Source organism: Chionomys nivalis, chromosome 10, assembly GCF_950005125.1.
Source record: "Chionomys nivalis chromosome 10, mChiNiv1.1, whole genome shotgun sequence".
Classification (NCBI taxonomy): Eukaryota; Metazoa; Chordata; class Mammalia; order Rodentia; family Cricetidae; genus Chionomys; species Chionomys nivalis.
In genome coordinates this window covers 41,395,162-41,416,450 of record NC_080095.1, presented here as the reverse complement: position 1 = coordinate 41,416,450, position 21,289 = coordinate 41,395,162, and the positions used below count along the sequence as shown (strand labels likewise).

The window sequence follows — 21,289 nt, the reverse complement described above, 5'->3', positions numbered from 1 at the left end:
TGCCTACCTTCCGCACCTACTGCTGCTCCACCCAAGAGACTTCTCCTAAGCACAGATTTAGTTGTTACCCCACAGTGTTCCAGTCCCTGGAGCCTCACGTGTTTTCTCTGCTCCTGAGGCTGTTCTACAATCCCATCCACCTTGCTAAAGCTTCTGAGTTCCTCACGGTCAGCCCAACCAGTAGCTGAAACAGGCTTCCAACTACCTAGTCTGTTGGTTTGGATATCCCACCCCCCACCCTCACCCCCGCCGCCCAAATACAGTAAAATCAAGACTGGTTTGGTGGTCCCTGCTCTGGTGCAAGCTTCACCCCAGTTCCTGGCACCCATATACCCCAAATCTCTGGAATGCTCTGGTGGAAGTTCCACTCCAAGTCCCCTCCCCCATCTCTCTCCAAATCCTACCGCATCTCAGAAAGCCCGCCAAACGACTAACCCTCCCCCAGAGATGCTCAAGACCTCTGTCCCCCCAGAAAACAGACACGTGGTTTTTCGGTCTCTATTTCCCATCTCCTCTCTGGGGGGCTGGAAAGTCATCAGGGAGCGTTTTACCCATTAAACCTGGGCTTTTTAAAATTCGGTTTGATTTGGTCTGATTTGGACTGCGTCGGGGGAGAGGCTTATTGGGGTGCAGAAACTTCAGTCACCACATAGCCTGGTCTATTTGAACCAGCTCTCCTCCAGACTGTTCTTTCTCACTTCTGACCTATCATAAACTTCATCTTCCTTGGGGTGGTCCTCCGTGTTGTTAGCTGGTACAGACACGCCAAATAGCATTCTGGAAATGCTGCCTGTATAAACAAACTTTGGGCTGGAGATCATTGAATTAGAATATATTCTTGATTTCCTTGTTACTCTGCGGTCACGACGACTCTACCTAAATCCTTTTTCGCTTTCCTCCTCAGATTCTCCTTTGCTCTCCCCACAGCACATGAATGTTAACTCGGGCTTAAGTACCGGCTCTAAGCAGAAAGAAATTTTTCCAGGTACGGTCTGCAGCAGGCGAAAGGACTCCCTCTGTTTGCCAAGACGGTGCCTGGAACTCCAGGGCGCAGGTGGCAACCTCCAGCCCCGCCTCAGCGCACGGGGCCCCCACGCACGCCGAGCTAGGACGAAGCGGAAGTACCAAGACCCGCCCTCCGTATAAGACCGCCCTTACTGGCATGGATGGGCAGAGGCCTGATCCAATGAGACGGCAGAGCCAGTCTCCTTCGTCCTATGGGCTACGTCAACACAGAACGCAAGGATTTCCCGGATCCTCGCACGCCTCTCTCTACTTCAGCCGGCCTGGGCTGCGGCTGAGAGGACCGTCTGGGCAGGTAAGCGTGTTCCGATGCTTGGCGCGCCCGTGGGTTCGAAGGAGGGTGTCGTTGCACCCAGGCAGAGGTCGGGGAAGGCCAGGCTAAGGGCGGGAGGAATGAGCAAGTGCTACACGGTCGGAGTGGGCGTGGGCCCGGGCCTGGCGGGTCCTGCGGGGTCCCCAGGGACCTGCAGCGTCCCGTGTACCGGCCCAGGCCGTCGCCTTCATTGAGATTCGGGCCGTAGTAGAGCGCCGCCCCAGTAGTACTTTTTGGTATCACATTTTGGAAGAGGTTCATGTTTTGGTTGTTGTTGTTTTGTGGTGCTTTATTTTTATGTGTGTGGGTATTTGGCTTGTGTGTGTGTGTGTGTGTGTGTGCGCGCGCGCGCGCTACAAGCATGCCTGGTGTCCATGGAGGCGAAGTCAGACAGATCCCATGGAACTAGAGTTACAGATGATGTAAGCCGCCATGCACGATGCTGGGAATCAAATCTAGGTCCTCAGTGCTCTTCACCACGGAGCCATGTCTACATACACACCTTTTTATTTATTTATTTTTTTTTTTTTTTTTTTGGTTTTTCGAGACAGGGTTTCTCTGTGGTTTTGGAGCCTGTCCTGGAACTAGCTCTTGTAGACCAGGCTGGTCTCGAACTCACAGAGATCCGCCTGCCTCTGCCTCCTGAGTGCTGGGATTAAAGAAGGCGTGCGCCACCACCGCCCGGCTCACACACACCTTTTTTTTTAAAATTAGTATGTGTGTGGGTCTGTGGAAAATGGAAGAGACCAAATGTGTTAGACTGCTGAAGCTGTGTGTAGTTGGAGACTGAGTTCCTATGTGTGCTCTGAGTATGGAACCCGAGTTTTCTGAAGAGCAGCAAGTGCTCTTAACTGCAGAGCCATCTCTCCAGCCCTTTATTTATTTATTTATTTATTTATTTATTTATTTATTTATTTATTTATTTATTTTTGGTTTTTCGAGACAGGGTTTCTCTGTGGCTTTGGAGCCTGTCTTGGAACTAGCTCTGTAGACCAGGCTGGTCTCGAACTCACAGAGATCCGCCTGCCTCTGCCTCCCGAGTGCTGGGATTAAAGGCATGCGCCACCATCGCCCGGCTTTATTTTATTTTTTACACTGGACAGAACTCCTAATGAACAATCTGCTTTTTCCAATCTCCCTCCTGGTTCACTCATGGTCCACACTGGATAGAGCAGGTACCCACCTGGCAACTAAGGCTCAGCAGCTGGTGAATGTAGGATGTAGGGTGGGGTAATTTCAAGCACACTTGTTTCTCCACATTTCCATTTTTATCTCAAGATGCCTTAGACTCTAGATTCTTAAATTGCACAGCTTCATAGTAGCTTGTTATCGCAAAATGAAATGCTACTGAAAGCAGCGTTAATTAAAGGAAACTCTGGTGAATGGAAGTAAGGATTATAAATTATTGTGCTCCTGGGCATTTAAATACCCTCCATAATCATGTGTGATCGTTTCATCATTTAAGATTATAGACTTTGCCAGGTGGTTGGTGGCATACGTCTTTAATCCCAGCACTCAGGAGGCAGAGGCAGGCGGATCTCTGTGAGTTCGAGACCAGCCTGGTCTACAAGAGCTAGTTCCAGGACAGGCTTCAAAGCCACAGAGAAACCCTGTCTCGAAAAACTAAAAAAAAAAAACAAAAAACAACAACAACAAAAAAAAAAAGCTACTGAGAAACCCTGTCTCGAAAAACAAAACAAAACAAAAAAAAAGGAAAAGAGTACCTAGCCACAGGTTTTGTTATTGTTTTGGTTTGGTTTTTCCTCAGCAGTAATTTGCATGTAGCCAACTAGGTCAGTAGGTGCTAAGAATAGAAAAAATATTAGATTTCTTGCCTAGCATGCACTGTAGCTAAACAAAAAGGAATTCACATCCCAGACAGGAATATATAAGCCACGTTTAAAATGGACAAATAAATGCGGATATAAAGCACAATATGGATCTTGAGAGTGAACTTGCATTTCGGGGAAACATACTTTTTATCCTTGAACATGAGCTGGATTTTTGTTGTCCATTTTTGTTGTTGTTTGTTTGTTTTGTTTGTGTAAGGGGTGCTTTTTGTTTTTGAGGATCTTGGTAGCGCAGGCTGATCCTAATCTCCCTGTATAGATTGGATATATCTACCCAAAGGATAGACAGCCTTCAACATTCGACCCTCCTGCTTACCTTGCCATGTTGGGGCTAACAAGAGTACCTACCACCAGGCCTAAGTTTTCTTTTTATTTTATGTGTATGGGTGTTCTGCCTGCATGTATGTCCGTGTACTGTGTGCAGTAGGTGCTGGAAGAAGGCCTTGGCGTGCATGTGGTAGTCAGAGGACAACTTGGAGTTAATTCTACCATTGGGTCCTGGTTCAGAGTCTCTTCCTATTTGGTGAGGAGCACCGTTAGGACACGTTTGAGCAATTCACCAGACCCCAGCTTTTTCTTTAATTATGTGCATGTGAGGGTGGGTGCCCTCTGGAGCCAGAAGGAACCTTGGATCCTCTGGAGCTGGAGTTAACAAGTGGTTATGAGCCACCCGATGTCGGTGCTGGAACAGACCTTCAGTGCTGCAAGAGCAATGCACGCTCTCATAACTGCTGGGTTCGTTCAAGACTCTCACTCACTGGGCAGCCTTAGGCTGGCCTTAACCTAGTGACCTCACTGCCTCTGCCTCCCAAGTGCAGACTTTTGGCCATTCAAAGCCAACTGCAGGAGACTCCCCACCTTTGCCCCTAAGGAGCATTAGTTGCTAATGCAAGAGCATTTTTGCAGAATGCTGGGGATGGGGAAATAAAGACATCGAATTTACGTGTAGATCACTCTTCCAGAGTGTTTCTGTGGCTTTGGATTAGAGAGGGAGCACCAGCAGAGATGAAAGGGAGCCATTAAACATGGACTAGACATCTGTGATGTCTCCAAGGAAGAATGACATCTAGGTGAGGAGGGCGTCTTGGAAAGGCACCAAGAAAGATGTTTCTTTCTTCAAGATGAGTAAGAATTCACACAGAGCCGAGCAGTTGGTGGCACAGGCTCTGAGTTTGAAGCCAGCCTAACCATTCTACAGAGCAAGTTCCAGGACTGCCAGGGCTACATAGAGAGACCCTATCTGGGGTCGTGGGGGAGGGAGGAGGATGAAAAAGAATTAGCATAAGTGTTGTGGAGAAGATGTGGAAAGAGTTAAGGTATTCTGATCACATGTGTCACTGGTAGGAAGGGGCACTGGGAAAGTGCTAGAGGCGGGCTTTTTAGGGAAGGCTTGTGTGGCAGCCCCACCAGTGACCATCATGAGCATAGTGGAGCTGCCAGGAATGGGAGAGTACACAGCCGGGGTGTCTGATGTTCTGATTCTCTTCCAGGAGCAGAAATGGGTAGAAGCATCTGGCAGAGCAGGAGACGACGTGAGCGGAGCCGCCAGCAGAGCCCTGCCTTGGGGCGGAGTGACCGTAGTGAGAGGCAAGTGTCCAGGGCGGGAGCCAGTTTGCCCAGTGCTGCTCTGCTGTCCAGTACAGTGCTCGCACACATGCTCGCCTCTCAGTGAGTCAGCAGTGAGGCCAGCGGCTCGAAAGCTTGCCGTGTTGTCATCAGCCCACTGCTCTGTTTCGTGGCCACTAGCTTCTGACCAGAGTGCCAGCCGGAAGACTGCTGGTAGTTTTCTGGCACAACTGGAGACCTGCTTTTCCATTTGGGAGGGGCAAAAAAACCTTTCTGGGGCGATTTAGTAGAAGTCCTGGAAAAGGATTTATAAAATATGTAGTTAACATGCATGTTGCTTATATAGATGTATGTAGTATATCGCATATTTACATAATATATGCAAATCTTTATGTGGACTACAAGGTTTTTTGTTTTTTGGTATGCGTGTGTGTGTGTGTGTGTGTGTGTGTCTGTCTGTCTGTCTGTCTCTATATAGCTCTGACAGCCCTGGACCTCACTTTGTAGACCAGACTGTCCTTGAACTCATAGTGCATGCACCACCACCCACATCCCCCCTCCTCTGGCATACTGAGTCTTCTATACACAAACGTGCATAGAGAAGAGAGCAGTGACTCCTGTGTGCCCGCTCATCTTAGACTATAGTTAAGTCCCGGTGTAACATTTTCCACATTTCATTTATTATCCTGCATGAAGGGGGCACAAACATCCTTGTCTCAGAACAAGAGTCTCCTGTCCCCACCTGGCCTTGGATGAGGGCTCCCAGGACTTCTGACAGTAGGAATTCTTCATGCAGCCCTTGGGTTCACAGGTTGCTTCCTCTTTACAGCACACATGCCAGTTACAAATTCTTCCACATGTTAGTCCGTGTGTGCGTGCGTGTCATGGCATACATGTGAAGGTGAGGGGACAACTTGGGGAGTCAGTTCTTTCTTCTCCATGTGAGTGGGTCCCCGGGATCTAAAGGGGCTCTGTCCCATAAGCCACCCTGGCTTAACTTTATAAAAACCCTTAATAAGCTGCCTGGCCCTTGGAACCCTCAGCACACAGTGGGTCTCAATGGGTGTAAATTTCTAATTTGGCCCATAATGTAGAAAGATCAGCACTACACCGAATGTTAGTATGTTTTGTTAGGAGAGCCATGGGTACTTTTGGGGCCCCAGGCCTTTCCCACAAGCCAAATTAGGTAGCAGGATTGATCTATGAGTCCCAGCCCAGTTTTGGCAGAGTGGCTTGGAAACCTGCTGGGCACAGCCACCTTCTGGGCTCTATGGGAAAAAAAATGGAGCAGCAGTCCTTGGGATGAGAAAGACTAACATTTGTTATGACACTCAGTCCATCCTCGTGCTGATGCACAGGGCAGAAGAAGGAGAGAACATAATTTTCCCTACAGCTGTGCACAGCATCGGTGTTGACAGGCTGCTCTTTGCTTCCCTCAGCCTAGCTTTGCAAAGTTCCCTTAATTGTGTGTGAGGAGGATTTTCTCAGGATCCTCACCCTGTATTTCAACCTGTCATTGCCACAGAGACCACTAGTGGCTTCACAAATTCAATGTGTTAGCCAGACTTCCGTCCTGATGTTATGGAGGAAATTACCTCTGTTCCCAGAATCCCAGTTTCTCTATCCATACGATTGTCCAACCAGATACAATTTTAAACCCTTCTGCTGCTGAAGCCAAGAGGAATGAAACTCATCTGGCTTTGTAAGTGCTGCTGAAAATAGATAGCCCAGCTAGTAGCATTCTTACTGGCAAAGATTTCTGATTTTCCTTTCATCCTGGAAAATTCCGAAAGACCTAACAACATGCAAAATGCCCAAGTGAGCCAGGGGTGGGGCGGGGGTGGCACACACCTTTAATCCCAGCACTAAAGAGACAGAGGTCTTGAACTGTGAGTTCAAGGTCAGCCTGGTCTACAAGATCTACTTCCAGGACTGGCTCCAAAGCAACACAGAAAAAACTCTTGTCTCGAAAAACCAAAAAAAAAAAAAAAAAAAAAAAGCCCAAGCCCAAGTGAGAAGAGAAGGAATTCCTTTGACAGGTGTCATAAGAAGAAAGAGAGGCTGGCCCTTGTTTTAGTGTGTTTGCAGTAGGTGTCTGTGCTCCCCAAATAATCACAAAGGTCGGGTGAAGGCTCAGTAGGACCTACAGTCAGACTGAGAACTGGACTGGGGGATGGGCTCGTTTGATTCCCTGGGCCCCATGTTTAAAAGCCAGCTGTGGCATCATGTGCTTGCCCTTCCCGTCTAAGGAAGGCAGAGGCAGGCGTATCCCTGGGTTCACCAGCCAGCCCCATCTGTTTTGTGAGTTCCAGGCCAATGAGAGATCCTGTCTCAAAAAGATGGATAGCCCCGAAGGATTGATACACAAGACTGTCCTTTCGCCTTCCTGAGCACACACACTCATATTGTCACAACCGTACGCCAACAGGGACACCGCAGGGACATCACAGAGCCCACAAGATTCTGGCCACCATGATGCTGAGGTCCCATCAACCTCATCCAGCAGAGCTGAAGAGTCATCTGCACCAGGTAAGCAGTAATCTGGGTCAGGCCCCTAGCCTGTCCTCATCCTGCCTCAGCAGGCAGTGAGTCTTTCCTGACAGCCCTTCCTCAGCCAGGGCTTGGATGTGTCTCTTCACTTGTTGGGGGGTCGGGAGTCCATCCTTGGCTTGAGGGAATTCTAAAGGCAAATTGATCTGCTGAAGGAAGGTGCCAGGTATGGGGAATAATGATTCTGGGGCAGATGTTGTCCCCAGTACAGAACTCAGTGACTGGCTGTGACTACCTCAACCAGCGGAACAGACACACAGACTTTATTATTGGGTGGGTCAGTGTTTTAATTTAGTCAGTTGATTTCTTTTTCTTAAAGAACTTCCAGGCTTTTATTTTGACCCTGAAAAGAACCGCTACTTCCGTTTACTCCCCGGTCATAACAACTGCAACCCCCTCACGAAAGAGGCCATCTGCCACAAGGAGATGGAAAGCAGGAGGCTGCAGCTGCTGGACCAGGAGGACAAGCAGAGAAAGGTGGGCTCTCACCCTTGGCACCCCAGCGCGTCCTCCGACAGCACCCACCTGCTTCCCAAAGCAGGTTGTCAACCAGACACCTGTGACACTCCACGAGGGTCCTCAGTGTGCTGTCAGACACTCCCTGGATGGAAATAATGAAGAAACCCCATTGACTACTCCTTTTCTTTCTTTCCTTATTTTTTATTGTTTTTATTGAGCTATATATTTTTCTCCCCTCCCTTCCCTCCTCCTCCCCTTCTATCCTCTTCTATGATCCCCACACTCCCAATTTACTCAGGAGATCTTGTCGTTTTTTACTTCCCATATAGAGTAGATCCATGTATGTCTCTTAGGGTCCTCTTTCTTGTCTGCTCCTGTTTCTGTTTGCTGGCATAGACCGTGGCATCTGGCCTTGCTCTGTTGCCCATCAGTGAACCTAGACAGGCGTGGCACAAACTCTCCAGCACAACCCACGGGGCTGCCGTGGGCTTGGTTTTTCCTCCTGCCAATGAGAGGAGACTTTTGAGAGAATACCATCAAATTTTATTCACCGAATTTCTGTCTATTTAATACCTGTTTCCTCACTGTGTCCTGTGGAACTAAATACCCCTGTTACCCAAACCACAGCACAGATAATCTTCAGAGAGGGCAAGGTCTCATAATCCAAACTGGAATTAAAAGTAGTATATGTCTCCAGGGATGACTTTGAACTGGGGTCCAGGATCCAGCTCCCCAATTTTAGAATTCCAGGTCTGGGGGGCTGGAGAGATGGCTCAGAGGGTAAGAGCATTGCCTGCTCTTCCAAAGGTCCTGCGTTCAATTCCCAGCAACCACATGGTGGCTCACAACCATCTGTAATGAGGTCTGGTGCCCTCTTCTGGCCTGCAGGCATACACACAGACAGAATATTGCGTACATAATAAATAAATAAATAAATAAATAAATAAATAAATAAATAAATATTAAAAAAATAGAATTCCAGGTCTGTGCCACCATGACTGCCTTCACTGAATCTTCCTTTTTTTGTTTTTTGTTTTTTGTTTTTTTTTTTTCCCCAATAAACTTAGAAAATTACCAGAATGGGATTTAACGCATCCTCCATCCTACGAAAAAACCAGCTGGGTCTTCTCAACATAACCAGTTATTGCCGGTAAGACAATGCCTTATTTCGACTTGAATGTTTTCTCCTGTCCTTATTTCTGTAGCCCACCTTGTGCTACTCTGTGAGAAGTCTTCGTGGCTGAGGTCTTCAGCTCACTGGCTACTTTCTACATCTTTTTGGTTCTTCAAGACAAGGCTTCTCTATGAAGCCCTGGCTATCTTGGAACTCGCTCTGTAGACCAAACTGGCCTCAAACTCACAGAAATCCCCCCTGCCTTTCTGCCTCTCGAGTGCTGGGGTTAAAGGCGTACACCGTCACTGCCTACCTCCTTTTTTACTTTAAGCCTGGTGACATATACCCTTAATCCCAGAACTCAGGATACAGATCTCCTAGGACTGAAGTTACAAACACTTGTGAATTGGTGGGAGTTGAACCCGAGCAATCTCTCTTCAGCCTCTCTGGGCTTGATCTCAGCCCTAACCCTGGTTTTATGGATCATACAAACCCTCCCTCCTCCCTCTTCAACCAGCTCTGCCTTCTACATCTTTTTTTTTTTTTTCCAAGACAGGGTTTCTCTGTAGCTTTTGAAGCCTGTAGCTCTGTAGACCAGGCTGGCCTCGAACTCACAGAGATCCACCTGCCTCTGCCTCCCGAGTGCTAGGATTAGAGGTGTGCGCCACCATCACCCGGCTGCCTTCTACATCTTAAGCAGCTCTGAGTAACTCTTCTCTCCTCAACAAGGGGTGGAGACCTCATTCCATATATGGTGACACATGGCATTGAGTGTGTATGTGCCAGCTTCATCAGAGTGCTTGTGATGAGAGGCCAGGGTGTAGCTCAGTGTAGTGCTGATCCAGTGGCTGATTCAGTCCCTAGCATTTCCAAAAACTATCTTTGTGGTGGCTGCCGCAGCTCTAACTAGATCTGGTAAGAGAAGCTGATAACTCCCTCCCATTTTCTAAAGAGGAAATTGAAGTTCAGAGTGGAGAGACTTGCTCCAGATAAAAACAGAAACAGCAGCCGGGCAGTGGTGGCACACGCCTTTAATCCCAGCACTCGGGAGGCAGAGGCAGGCGGATCTCTGTGAGTTCGAGACCAGCCTGGACTATAAGAGCTAGTTCCAGGACAGGCTCCAAAACCACAGAGAAACCCTGTCTCAAAAAAAAAAAAAAACAGAAACAGCCCTCCATGCATGTTAGGGAGCCTAGTGCCCGCCTCAGGGAAGGCCAGCCGTGCAGGGGCAGCACACAGCCTCCTGTACTCCCTCCCAAGAGGGAAGGGAGTCTATGCAGAAACAGCTCTTCTGCTTGAACTGGAGAGGAAAGGGGCAGTGAGGGGGGTGGCTGCACACTTGGGCTCCTCTAACTCACCCTGCACCCCTCAGCAGTGGGTTCATCTCCCAGGCAGTCTCATCATCCTAAGAGAACCTGTACTCGGTGACTGAGCAGATCCCTCCAGAGTCTGACTACACAGTTGTTTAGCTGTTGTGAGCATTCTGTGTGAGAACTGATGTGGAGAAGAGTGTGGGAAAAGGCAGAGACCCGGGTGTTTGCCTTTTTCATCAATTGAGACATGACCTCCTTGCTGTGTTGCCTAGACTGGCCTTAAAATTCTGCACTCACATCATCTTCCTGACCTCTGAGTTCGAGGTCAGCCTGATCTACAGAGTGAGTTCCAGGACATCCAGGGCTACACAGAGAAACTGTCTCAAAAAAAAAAAAAAAAAAAAAAAAATTCTTAAGCTGGTGAGATGGCTCAGTGGTTAAAAGCATTGGCAGCTCTTCCAGAGGTCCTGAGTTCAATTCCCAGCAACCACATGGTGGCTAACAGTCATCTGTAATGTGATCTGATGCTCTGTTCTGGCATACATGCAGATAGAGCACCATATACATAAAATAAAAAATCTTGAAAGAAAAAGTCATCTTCCCTCGGAGGTGCTTTTACAGAAGTGTACCCCAGCATCAGACTGAGGTGTCTGGCTTTGGTGTCCATGCCCTCCCTGCATTTCTGTTTCCCTCTTCAGTTTATCCCATGAGCTGCGGGTGAGCTGCATGGAGAGGAAAAAGGTAGATATTCAGAGCTCAGATCCTTCTGCGCTGGGAAGTGACCGCTTTAACTTCATCCTGGTAAGTGACACGTGTCTGTATGCTCAGGTGCGGCTGCCACTGCTGGCTCATTGTGAGTGTTCACTGAGCCTGGCTAACGGTGTGTGTGTGCGTATGTGTGTGTGCTGCAGGCTGGCCTCTAACTCAGTTCTCCTGCCTTAGTTAGCTTCCTAAGTGTTGGTATTACAGGCACTGTGTTGTATTTTTAAATTAAATAGAGCAGGATCTCCCTATGTAGCTGAGAGGTTCGTGATAGAACTCAACAGTTCATGGCTTTCGTGGTGGGATGTGGTATATCCTCTGGGCCAACATTAAGATCCTCCCAGACTCAGCTCTGAGGGGCTCACTGACGACACCAGACTTCCTGGCCACATGATCTCTTTACCTCCTTCATCCATGCGTCAGAAATGGCAGGGCAGACTCTGGGCTTTGCTCGAAATCACTTAAGTTAGGTCCCTGCCATATTCCCTCATGAAGAGGAGCTTAGGCAGCTGCATGGCTCAGCGTGGGAAATCACTTATATATAGCCTGTTTCCCTCCAGGCAGATACTAGCAGTGACCGCCTCTTCACAGTGAATGATGTCAAAATTGGAGGCTCCAAGTATGGCATCATCAACCTGCAGGGTCTGCAGGCCCCCACGTTCAAGGTGCACATGCATGAGAACCTCTACTTCACCAACAGGAAGGTAGGTCCTGCCGCTCCAGCCTTGCAGCTTGCTTGCCTTTGGGCCTAGGGCCCTGCTGTAGTTGCCTCCATTCAGAGAAGGAAAGGAGCTTTATGAAGAATGCAGGAAGAGCTGTCTTACCTTTCTGAGGGACAAATGGCTTGTTAGTGCCTGAGAGCCCACAGGAAAAGGAAGGCCCAGAGCGTCTTCAGTTGGGAGACAAATTTAGTTGAGGTAGATGGGGTGTGTGCCTTCACTGGCCATCAGGGCATTCTTTTCTAAAGGACCAGAACTGATGTGGAGGGGCGTGGTCCCTGGAATGTGGGCTGCAGTGATCGTAACCTGGATGGAGTCCTGGACATCACACATGTCAGGTGCTCTCTGAACAATAGCAACTTTTAAACTGCATCCAAGAGGCTGTGACTTCCTGTTCAAAAGGAACATGGGCCACTTGGGGAGTCAGCTAGAATCTCAGTGCACCAGATGGCTGAGACTGGAGGGTTGCTGTTTGCTTGCAGTTGGCCTGAGCCTAGCTATATTTTCTTTCCTGTCTCAGAGGAGGCAGAGAAAGGAACAAAAGAAAGAAACCCCTGCTGGGTGAAGCAGGACACAGCACACCTTTGGTTAAGAGTAAACTCATCTCCTGGCCCTTTAAATTAGATGAGAAAATGCAGGTCTGCCTTAGGGGTAGGGGTAGGGGTAGCATGGGACCCTCCCTGGTGTGCAAGGACTGAAGAAGTTTGCTTCCTTCCTGTACCTAAACCTGAAAAAAGAAATCACATGTCAACCTCTCTAATGCTATAACCCTTTAATACATGTCCTTATGTTGTGTGACCCTCCAAGCATAAAATTATTTTGTTGATATTTCATAACTGTAATTTTGCTGTTATGAATCACAATGTAAATATCTGATAAGCGGGATATCTGGTATGTGACCTGTGAAAGGACCACTTGACAGCCCTCCCAAAGGGGTCGTGACTCCAGGTTCAGAACCTCTGGATTACTGGTTAACTTAGTAGTAAAGTGCTGGCCTAGTGCGTTCAGAGCTACAGGGGGCGGCTGGAAGGATCATGTGTTTCTTTTTTAATTTTAAGGGGGTGTAGTATGCATGCATATACACGCACATACATGTGCACGTGTCTCTGTGTGTCCAGAAGACACTGGATCTCCTGGAGCTGGAGTTACTGGAAGTAATACCGGGACCCAAACTCAGGTCGTCTGTAAGATCAGCAAGTGCTGTGCTATCTCTCCAGCCCCTAAAAGCCATTTTCTAGAAAAGCATTTGACCATTATTCCCACGAGCGGCAGTCAACCTAGTCTTTCTCTCTCCCTGCTTCCTCTCCAGGTGAACTCTGTGTGCTGGGCCTCACTCAGTCACTTAGATTCCCACATCCTGTATCCTTTAACCCGTGATAGGTCTAGTGCACAACCACAACCTGGTATGAACCTAAGCATCTGTGGAGATGGCAGAGGGGGAACGTTCTGTGCCCTTGGATCACTTTCTGGACAAAGACTATACCTGGGTCCAGAGCAGCGTGTCTTCATAAGCAACTGAAGTTCAGAGTTGACTGTTGTTGGATGATAATGAAGTTCCTATATGCCAGGCATCTGGGACTTGGTATGTAATTTCTAGAAACAGCATTGGCCCCCAGGAAGCCTAACTCCAGACCCTGCCTCTACCACTGACATATAGTCTTGGGCTCTTGGGTCACCAGATAGACCCAGCATCCCTGCCAGGGGAGTCAGTGCTTTGGTGAAGGAGTAAAGTAAAAGGGATTAGCACAGTCCTAAAATGGTACTCAGCTGTGAGGCGGAGGGAGAAAGTAGTGATTAGGGGAGCACTGAGGAAGGCAGTGAGGGAAGTACTTTGTTGTTGTTTTGGTTTGTTTATTTTGTTTTTTCGAAACAGGATTTCTTTTTTTTTTTTCTTTTTTTGGTTTTTCGAGACAGGGTTTCTCTGTAGCTTTGGAGCCTGTCCTGGAACTCCCTTTGTAGACCAGGCTGGCCTCGAACTCACAGAGATCCGCCTGCCTCTGCCTCCCGAGTGCTGGGATTAAAGGCGTGCGCCACCACCGCCCGGCTCGAAACAGGATTTCTTTGTAGCTTTGGAACCTGTCCTGTAACTAGCTCTTTTAGACCAGACTAGCCTCGAACTCACAGAGATCCGCCTGCCTTTGCCTCCTGAGTGCTAGGATTAAAGGCGTGCGCCACCACCGCCCGGCAAGGGAAGTACTTTGACACTGAGCCACAAGACTATCTCAGGCCTATGCCTTTAGAACACACTGGTTTCTGGCCTCTCAGCAAGCCAATAGGGCTTTGCTCTGAAAACACAGTAACCTACTGGGATTGCCAGCTGGGCTTTCTCTGTAAGATTTAACACACAATCATGACACTTGCCATTATTCGTTCCATAGCTGATGAGTTCTTCAGCCTATGTGTTGTCATTGAACTTGAGACTTAGTTCCTCATGTGCACAGGGAAATACATGTGCAGACATGTTATACTCTGGCCTCCAACAAACTCGCTTCACTCTGAAAACCCTGGTTCTCTGGTAGAAGACAGGAAACAGATTTCCGGGGACTAAGCTCTTAACTGTGACATGTTGTGACATGTTCCTAAGAAACTGAGAAAGGATGTGGGAAATGTAAAAAGCGCTGTATCTGGACTTCCTGAGACATGCTGATGGCCATTTTCTCCCAGAGGAGACCCTGTCCATTACGCCTATCCTTAACAGATTTTTTGCAGGCTGTGCCTCATGGGCCTTGCAGAGACGCCAGGCTGTGCCACCCTGCTCCCAGCATCACTGTTTGTCGGTACTCACCAAGGTATGACATGCCCTTTCCTGTGTCCTCTGTCTCCCTGAGGGTCTAAGCTGGGTGACCCCAGTTCAGCATATGGGATGGGATGGGCTGTGGGAGGGTTCCCAGAGCCTGCCCCAGGAACAGGGCATTTTAGAGTTTGCTGCTTTTTATAAAGCCTTTGTGAGGTCATTTCAGCAACAGAGCAAAGTACCCGTGATAAAGTTCACATGACCAGCCAGCACAAGACGTCAGGACACTGGGTTGAGCTGTAGCAACCATTCAGAGGGCGTTGGTTAAGCTCCCGAGTGTGGTAGCCGTGCTGACTGGCTGGATGCAGTTTGATTGCTCCTTCTGACATACCTCTGCGTGTGTGCGATGTGCAGACATCAGGCAGAGCTGGCCCAAAGCACAACTACCCCATTCCTATATTCAAGCACATTGCTTGACCTCTGAGATGGAGGCAGTGCCTACCCCAGCAGGTTCCTCATGGAAGTAGATGAGGCCAAGAGCATTTAGCCCTGTCGGGATCTCACTGCCCAACAGATTTGTGGGACATGTATCTTACCACTTTACAGAGGAGGACAGGCCAAATTTGGCCCCACAGAACTAGTTTTTCAGTATTAGAAGTCTTGATATTAATTCCCTAGGGAACGATATGAAGTAAGAGTAGAAATCGGAATGGGGTGTGGGGGCCTTCTGGGATGCTGGTGTCTTAGCTCCTAGAAATCAGAATGGGATGTGGGGGCCTTCTGCGATGCTGGTGTCTTAGCTCCTAGAAATCGGAATGGGATGTGGGGGCCTTCTCGGATGCTGGTGTGTTAGCTCCTAGAAATCGGAATGGGGTGTGGGGGCCTTCTGGGATGTTGGTGTCTTAACTCCTAGAAATCAGAATGGGATGTGGGGGCCTTCTGGGATGCTGGTGTCTTAGCTCCTAGAAATCGGAATGGGGTGTGGGGGCCTTCTGGGATGTTGGTGTCTTAGCTCCTAGAAATCGGAATGGGGTGTGGGGGCCTTCTGGGATGCTGGTGTCTTAGCTCCTAGTTGGAGTGGTGGACACATGGCTGGATTTCCCCCCTTGAGTCTAGCAGTTCATAGTTTCATTGTTTGACTTGAGCACGCTGTTGGTGTTGGGACAAGGATTGAAGCCACGTTTCCTGTGACACCACACCGCCCTGTGACAGCTGTTAGCACTATGAAGGCCACAGTCTGAACTGAGGACACAAGTTGCTCCCAAATCATGCTCTAGTTACCACAAAATCCAGTAAAGGTCCCTGTCTTGGTCCTAGAGTTCTGGAGGCTGGGAATTCCAGCCTCTGGGGAGGGCTGATGTCTTTCTACTGTAAATGCACCATTACCACTTTGGAGGCCCATCTGCATGAGCTCACCAGATCCTCATCACTTCCCAAAGGCTCTATCCCTCAAATTCTTCAGCATTTGACTTGAGGTGGTTGTTGCAAATCTGGACTCTGGGAGACATCCAGACCACAGCTGGCCTCAGAACAGCTTCTCCCAATGATGTCCCAGATCTGGTGGTTGCTAGCCTGGTAACATGGAGAGATGTTACTGGGCCTGGATGGCAGCCCTGTTTTCCTTTGCAGGTACAGACCAGCCTGGCATGCTCTGCAGTTTCCGGATCCCTGGTGCCTGGTCCTGTGCCTGGTCCCAGAACACCCAGCTAGATAACTGCTTCAGTACAGGTGAGTCCTGGCCACAGACCTGAAGGTCCCACTCAGCGGTTCTCTCCCCAGACTGCCAGCATCTCTGACCTCTGGGACCCATTTCTTGTCTCCACAAGGATTGTCTCGGAGGGTCCTGTTGACCAACGTGGTGACAGGACACCGGCAGTCATATGGGACCAGCAGTGATGTCTTGACTCAGCAATTTGCAATGAAGGTTGGTTGGATCAGGAAGAGTATAACAGAACGTCCCTAGAATGACGTGTTTGTGGGAGTCAAACTGGGTTTCCCTGGTGTAGCATCTGGGCCGCTGCTTTTAGAAGAAAAAAAGGCATGGGAATGATCAGTGGGTACTTTGTTGTTTTGTTTGTTTGTGGTTTTGTTTTTTTTTTTTTTTTATTGGTTGGTTTGATTTGATTTGATTTGGTTTACTTGAGACAGAATCTTACTATGTAGCCATGGCTGGCCTGGAACTCACTTATAGGCCAAGCTATCTTTGAATTTGAGATCCCTCTGTCTCAGCCTACAGAGTGCTGAGATTAAAGGTGTGTGTATGCCACCATGCCCAGCAGAGTTTGTTTATTTGTTTGCTTGCTTTACCAAGACAGGGTTTCTCTGAGTAGCCTTTGCTGTCCTGTAATTCACTCTGTAGACCAGACTGGCCTCGAACTGGCAGATCTCTGAATCTATAGAGCGAGTTCCAGTACAGTCAGGGCTACATAGAAATACCTTGTCTCAAAGAAAGGAAGAAGGGAGGGAGGAAGAAAGAAAAGCCTGAGGGTCAGACAGTGGAGCTACCTTCAAGCACTTAGAGGCTCACCACAAGGTGGACACCAGAAGAAACACAGGGTCCATGTCTTCTACCCGCTCACAAGAACTCAGCCTCCCTTCTAAATCCATTGAGACCCAAACTCCTACCAACTCTAATGCCAGGCAGGACACACCCTTCCATCCTTAGGCGCAGGTGGTAAAAACTGGGTGTTGACCCTCTGTCCACAGACTCCCTTACTGTTCAATGGCTGTCGTTCTGGGGAGATCTTTGCCATTGACCTACGTTCTCCAAGTCAAGCCAAAAGCTGGAAGGCCATCCACATTTTCCATGAGTCAGCAGTGACCTCTGTGCGGGTCCTCAAGGAAGATCAATACCTGATGGCATCAGACATGGCTGGAAAGGTAGGCAATCCTGACTGCCGGCCTCTTGAGAAACCGTGATACCAAGATACCAGGATGGGGATTGCTGCTCCACATGAGCTTAATCTTGCCTCCATAGAAGTGTAGAAGCAGTTAGGGGTGCTGGAGAGATGACTCAGCTGTTGTTCGTGAAGTTCTGAGTTCAATTCCCAACAACCACGTAGTGCCTCACAACTACTTGCAATGAGATCTGGTTTCCTCTTCTGACCTACAAGAGGAACATTGTATACATAATAAATAAATAAATCTTAAAAAAAAAATCAAGTACAGAAGGGCTTCTAGTTCTGTGATTTGATGAACTCAAACTTAAGGAGTTAGAGGCTTCAGTCTCCATATTCTGAAAAGGACACTGACGATAACCTCATCCTCCCAGCTACATACCTGGTAGTCGCTGAGTTCCTGCTAGGCCCTTCCCAAGTAACCCTCGTGCTCTCTCTGCCAGATCAAGCTATGGGACCTGAGGGCCACTAAATGTGTGCGGCAGTATGAAGGTCACGTGAATGAGTATGCCTACCTGCCCCTGCATGTGCACGAGGAGGAAGGAATTCTGGTGGCAGGTATGTGGGGAACGGGGAGATCTCTATGAGGGCTCCCGCCTCTTAAACAGCCGAGGGAAAAGTGGTAAAACTAGCACTGAATAATGGGAATTATGGGCCACTGACAGCATCACCTCAGAAACAGGCAAGTGAAGAACATCAAAACACGGCAGGATTCAATCAGGCATCATCTTGTCCAAACACTGCCCATCCTGTCAGAGGATGCTGAGATCCTAGCCTTTTAACATTACCCATGATCTACAGGGGAAGTGCAGTTGTCTGGCCACCAAGCCCTCAGGGAGTTAAAGTAACTGAAGATCGTACTGTGTCCAGGCCACTGCACAAGACCCAGTGTTTGTGTGTATGGAGCTGTAGGCCCTTGACATGTTCTGTCTTCTTGAAGGCTCACGTGTGCTGATGTCTCTACAGACAGCACTCATTCCCTGTTAAATTCTTGGCTAAGCAGCAGCACAGTGCTAGGACTTTAGATGTATAGAAGATAAGCCTTGCTGAGAGCTAGGCACATGTTACAGGGGGGCCTGCTTTTTGGGGTTTTCTGTTCTGCCCAGTTCCCAATAAATCCCAAAGAAAATCACACAGAGGTCTACATAAGTTGGGGTTTCTGACATCCCACCAGGTCCCACAGCTGTTTAGCTGCAAAGAAAATCACATAGAGGTCTACATAAGTTATAAACTGATTGGCCCATTAGCTTAGGCTTCGTATTAGCTCTTATAACTTATATTAGCCCATTATTCTAGTATATGTTAGCCACAGGGCTCAGTACCTTTTTCAGTGGGGCAAGTCACATCCTGCTTCTTCAGTGTCTGGACAGAACTGGGGAGGAATGGGCTTCCTCCTTCCCAGAATTCTCCTGTTCTCATTGCCTCACCTCTACTTCCTGTTTGGTTGTCCCACCTATACTCACTGCCTGGCTGCTGGCCAATCAGCGTTAATTTAAAACATGATTGACAGAATATAGATGATTGTCCCACACCAGGCACAGGTGTCTGCACAGCTGCCAAAGCAAACCCCATACTCCAAGTGCATCCTCTGCTAAGGCACACTACGGTTCTACAGTCACTGAGTGCTCAGTTGAAATCTGATTGCTGAAGCCCCCACAGATCTCTAGGAGCATGGAGCATCTAGGTGCCACAACCCATGGTGTTCCATGACAATTTGCTCAGAACTAGGAGTCCTGCAGACTTGAATTCTTCAACCAGAAATAGCTGTCATCTGCTCTGCCAGGATGTAACAAAGTTGAGAGATCTTCCTGGTTAGTTCATCAAAAGGAACCCAGCTGCCTGGCATCTAGATCAGGTGGGCTGGACTCCCACTTAAGAATCCCTACCCAGGAGCCACTGCTGTGTGACAGCCAGCCAGTTTATCCTTGTTACTCTGCACACCTGCAGCTAGTTAGGGTTCTGGAGCAACAGCCCGACTCATGGCCTTAATTTTAAGGATAGATTAGTAGAAATACCTCCCACCAGTGGGTTTGTGTTTGGGCCCCAGAGGTCCGAAGAGCGTGTCTACATGTCTGCATTTCTGACCTGCTGTGTTGTCTTCCCCTTTCCTAGTGGGCCAAGACTGCTACACAAGAATCTGGAGCCTCCATGACGCCCAGCTGCTCAGAACCATACCTTCCCCGTGCCCCACCTCCAAGGCCAACATTCCTAGTGTGGCCTTTTCTCCTCGCCTTGGGGGTGCCCGGGGATCCCCAGGGTTGCTCATGGCCGTCCAGCAGGACCTTTACTGTTTCTCCTACAGCTCATTCTGCCCAAGCGATCTGGAGGAAGGCAGATGGGAGTGAATGGCAGCTTCCGTTTTTAGTGAGGACTTTTTAAGTGGTGCTTGATGTATTCAGATGGTATTGTAGTTCGTGGGCAGTGCAAAATGGTTGACTTGGGGGACTGGAGTGATTACTCAGCTGTTCAGAGCATTGGCTGCTCTTCCAGAGGACCTGGGTTCAACTCCCAGCACCCACTTGGCAGCCCACAACCGTCTTCATCTCCAGTTCCAGAGAAGTCAACACCCTCTTCTTTTCCTGGACCAGGCATGCATGTGTAGACATCACATGCAGGCAAAATACCCATATACATAAAGCAAAGTATAGTTTTATTCCAATCAGTGTATTAGGAATAACTTCGGTAAAGCAGCAGTTAAATTGTGGCCTCGGAGCATGAAATGAAAGGCTTTGTCATGAGAGGTATTTACTGGCTTTGTGTCTGAGGACTCACTGGCTTTGAAGTCATTACACACTGCCTTCTCAGACAGTGCCAGTGAGTTCTGGAGTCTTCTGTTACTGTGCAAGGCATTAGAAGGGGAAGATGGAGTCGGAGAGCCAGAGGCAGGCGGGTCTACAGAGCTAGTTCCAGGACAGGCTCCAAAGCTACACAGAAAATCCCTGCCTCAAAAAGTCAAAAAAAAAAAAAAAGGGAGGGGGGAGTTGGAGCTTTTCAAGTGCTCTGGCTCCAAACAATCCTCGTGCCTTCTTGAGTTTTCCAGGATGGAAGGGACAGCAGCTTCTGTTACAGTGACTTGAGTGTTAGTTCTAAGCCCAAGACCAAATTTGACTTTTTTATAATCTTGGAACTGCAGTTTATGAATAGTGTTAAATACTTTCTACCAACTATTTCAATAAAGTAAAAAAAGGTTTGTGTGATGTGTTCTTTCTGCATCTGAATCAGCTCTTGCTCCCTTCAGCTGGGGAAGCATGGGTCTGCCCAAGGATATTCCTACTGAGCTTGTCAACAGGGCAGAGACCCTGAGGCCAGCTTTCAGTTTTTTTTTTTTGGCGGGGGGGGGGGGGGGATTTCGAGACAGGGTTTCTCTGTGGCTTTGGAGCCTGTCCTGGAACTAGCTCTGTAGACCAGGCTGGTCTCGAACTCACAGAGATCCGCCTGCCTCTTCCTCCCAAGTGCTGGGATTAAAGGCGTGCGCCACCATCGCCTGGCTGAGGCCAGTTTTCATAGCTTGCAGGAGACCAGGTTGCTCTGTGACCCCACTGCTACCCTCTGCTCCTGCACCAGGAGTCTGCTCTCTAGACCTCTCCAACCTCCTTGTCCCCGGCAGTGGAGCAGTGGGGAGGGATTGATAGTCCTCTGGCTGGAGCACGAATATAAGAACCCAGAGACAGGTAGTGGGGTTCAACCTGAAGATCAGAAAAGCAAAGCAGCCAACCACTAGAGAGAGACATTTTATCTCTTCCAAATCTCCAGACCTAAGGGACAAATGAGATCCTGTCTCCATGAATCCTCACACTCTGCAGACCTCTGAGTTCCTGTCTCTTCCAGTTTATATTCCTCTCTGCCCAGCCATATTGCTCACCTCCACCTTCCTAGTGCTGAGACACTGGGATTAAAGGTGTGAGCCACCTCCACCTGGATCTGATTCTGGCTCGATCTTTGTGTAGCCCAGGGTAGCCTTGAACTCAGATCCTTTGGCCTCTGTCTCC

General features: G+C 48.6%; 1 protein-coding gene across 2 annotated transcripts; it reads left to right on the top strand.

Moving 5' to 3' along the window:
• The first annotated feature begins 1,255 nt into the window (after positions 1–1,255).
• On the top strand, positions 1,256–20,481 carry Dcaf4 (DDB1 and CUL4 associated factor 4). 2 transcript variants are annotated; one of them, XM_057783197.1, is made up of 14 exons: positions 1,256–1,318; positions 4,677–4,773; positions 7,181–7,281; positions 7,622–7,779; positions 8,829–8,911; positions 10,887–10,989; positions 11,511–11,654; positions 12,979–13,028; positions 14,379–14,458; positions 16,033–16,131; positions 16,230–16,327; positions 17,110–17,283; positions 17,744–17,858; positions 19,413–20,481. In XM_057783197.1, the coding sequence occupies exons 2-14, from the start codon at positions 4,685–4,687 to the stop codon at positions 19,643–19,645; spliced, it is 1,527 nt and encodes a 508-aa protein (XP_057639180.1). In that variant the 5' UTR covers positions 1,256–1,318; positions 4,677–4,684; the 3' UTR covers positions 19,646–20,481. The 2 variants fall into 2 exon arrangements, with proteins under 2 accessions (XP_057639180.1, XP_057639181.1); XM_057783198.1 differs by lacking the exons at positions 1,256–1,318; positions 4,677–4,773; positions 7,181–7,281; positions 7,622–7,779; positions 8,829–8,911 and having other exon boundaries at positions 10,922–10,989; positions 11,515–11,654.
• Positions 20,482–21,289: the final 808 nt, after the last annotated feature.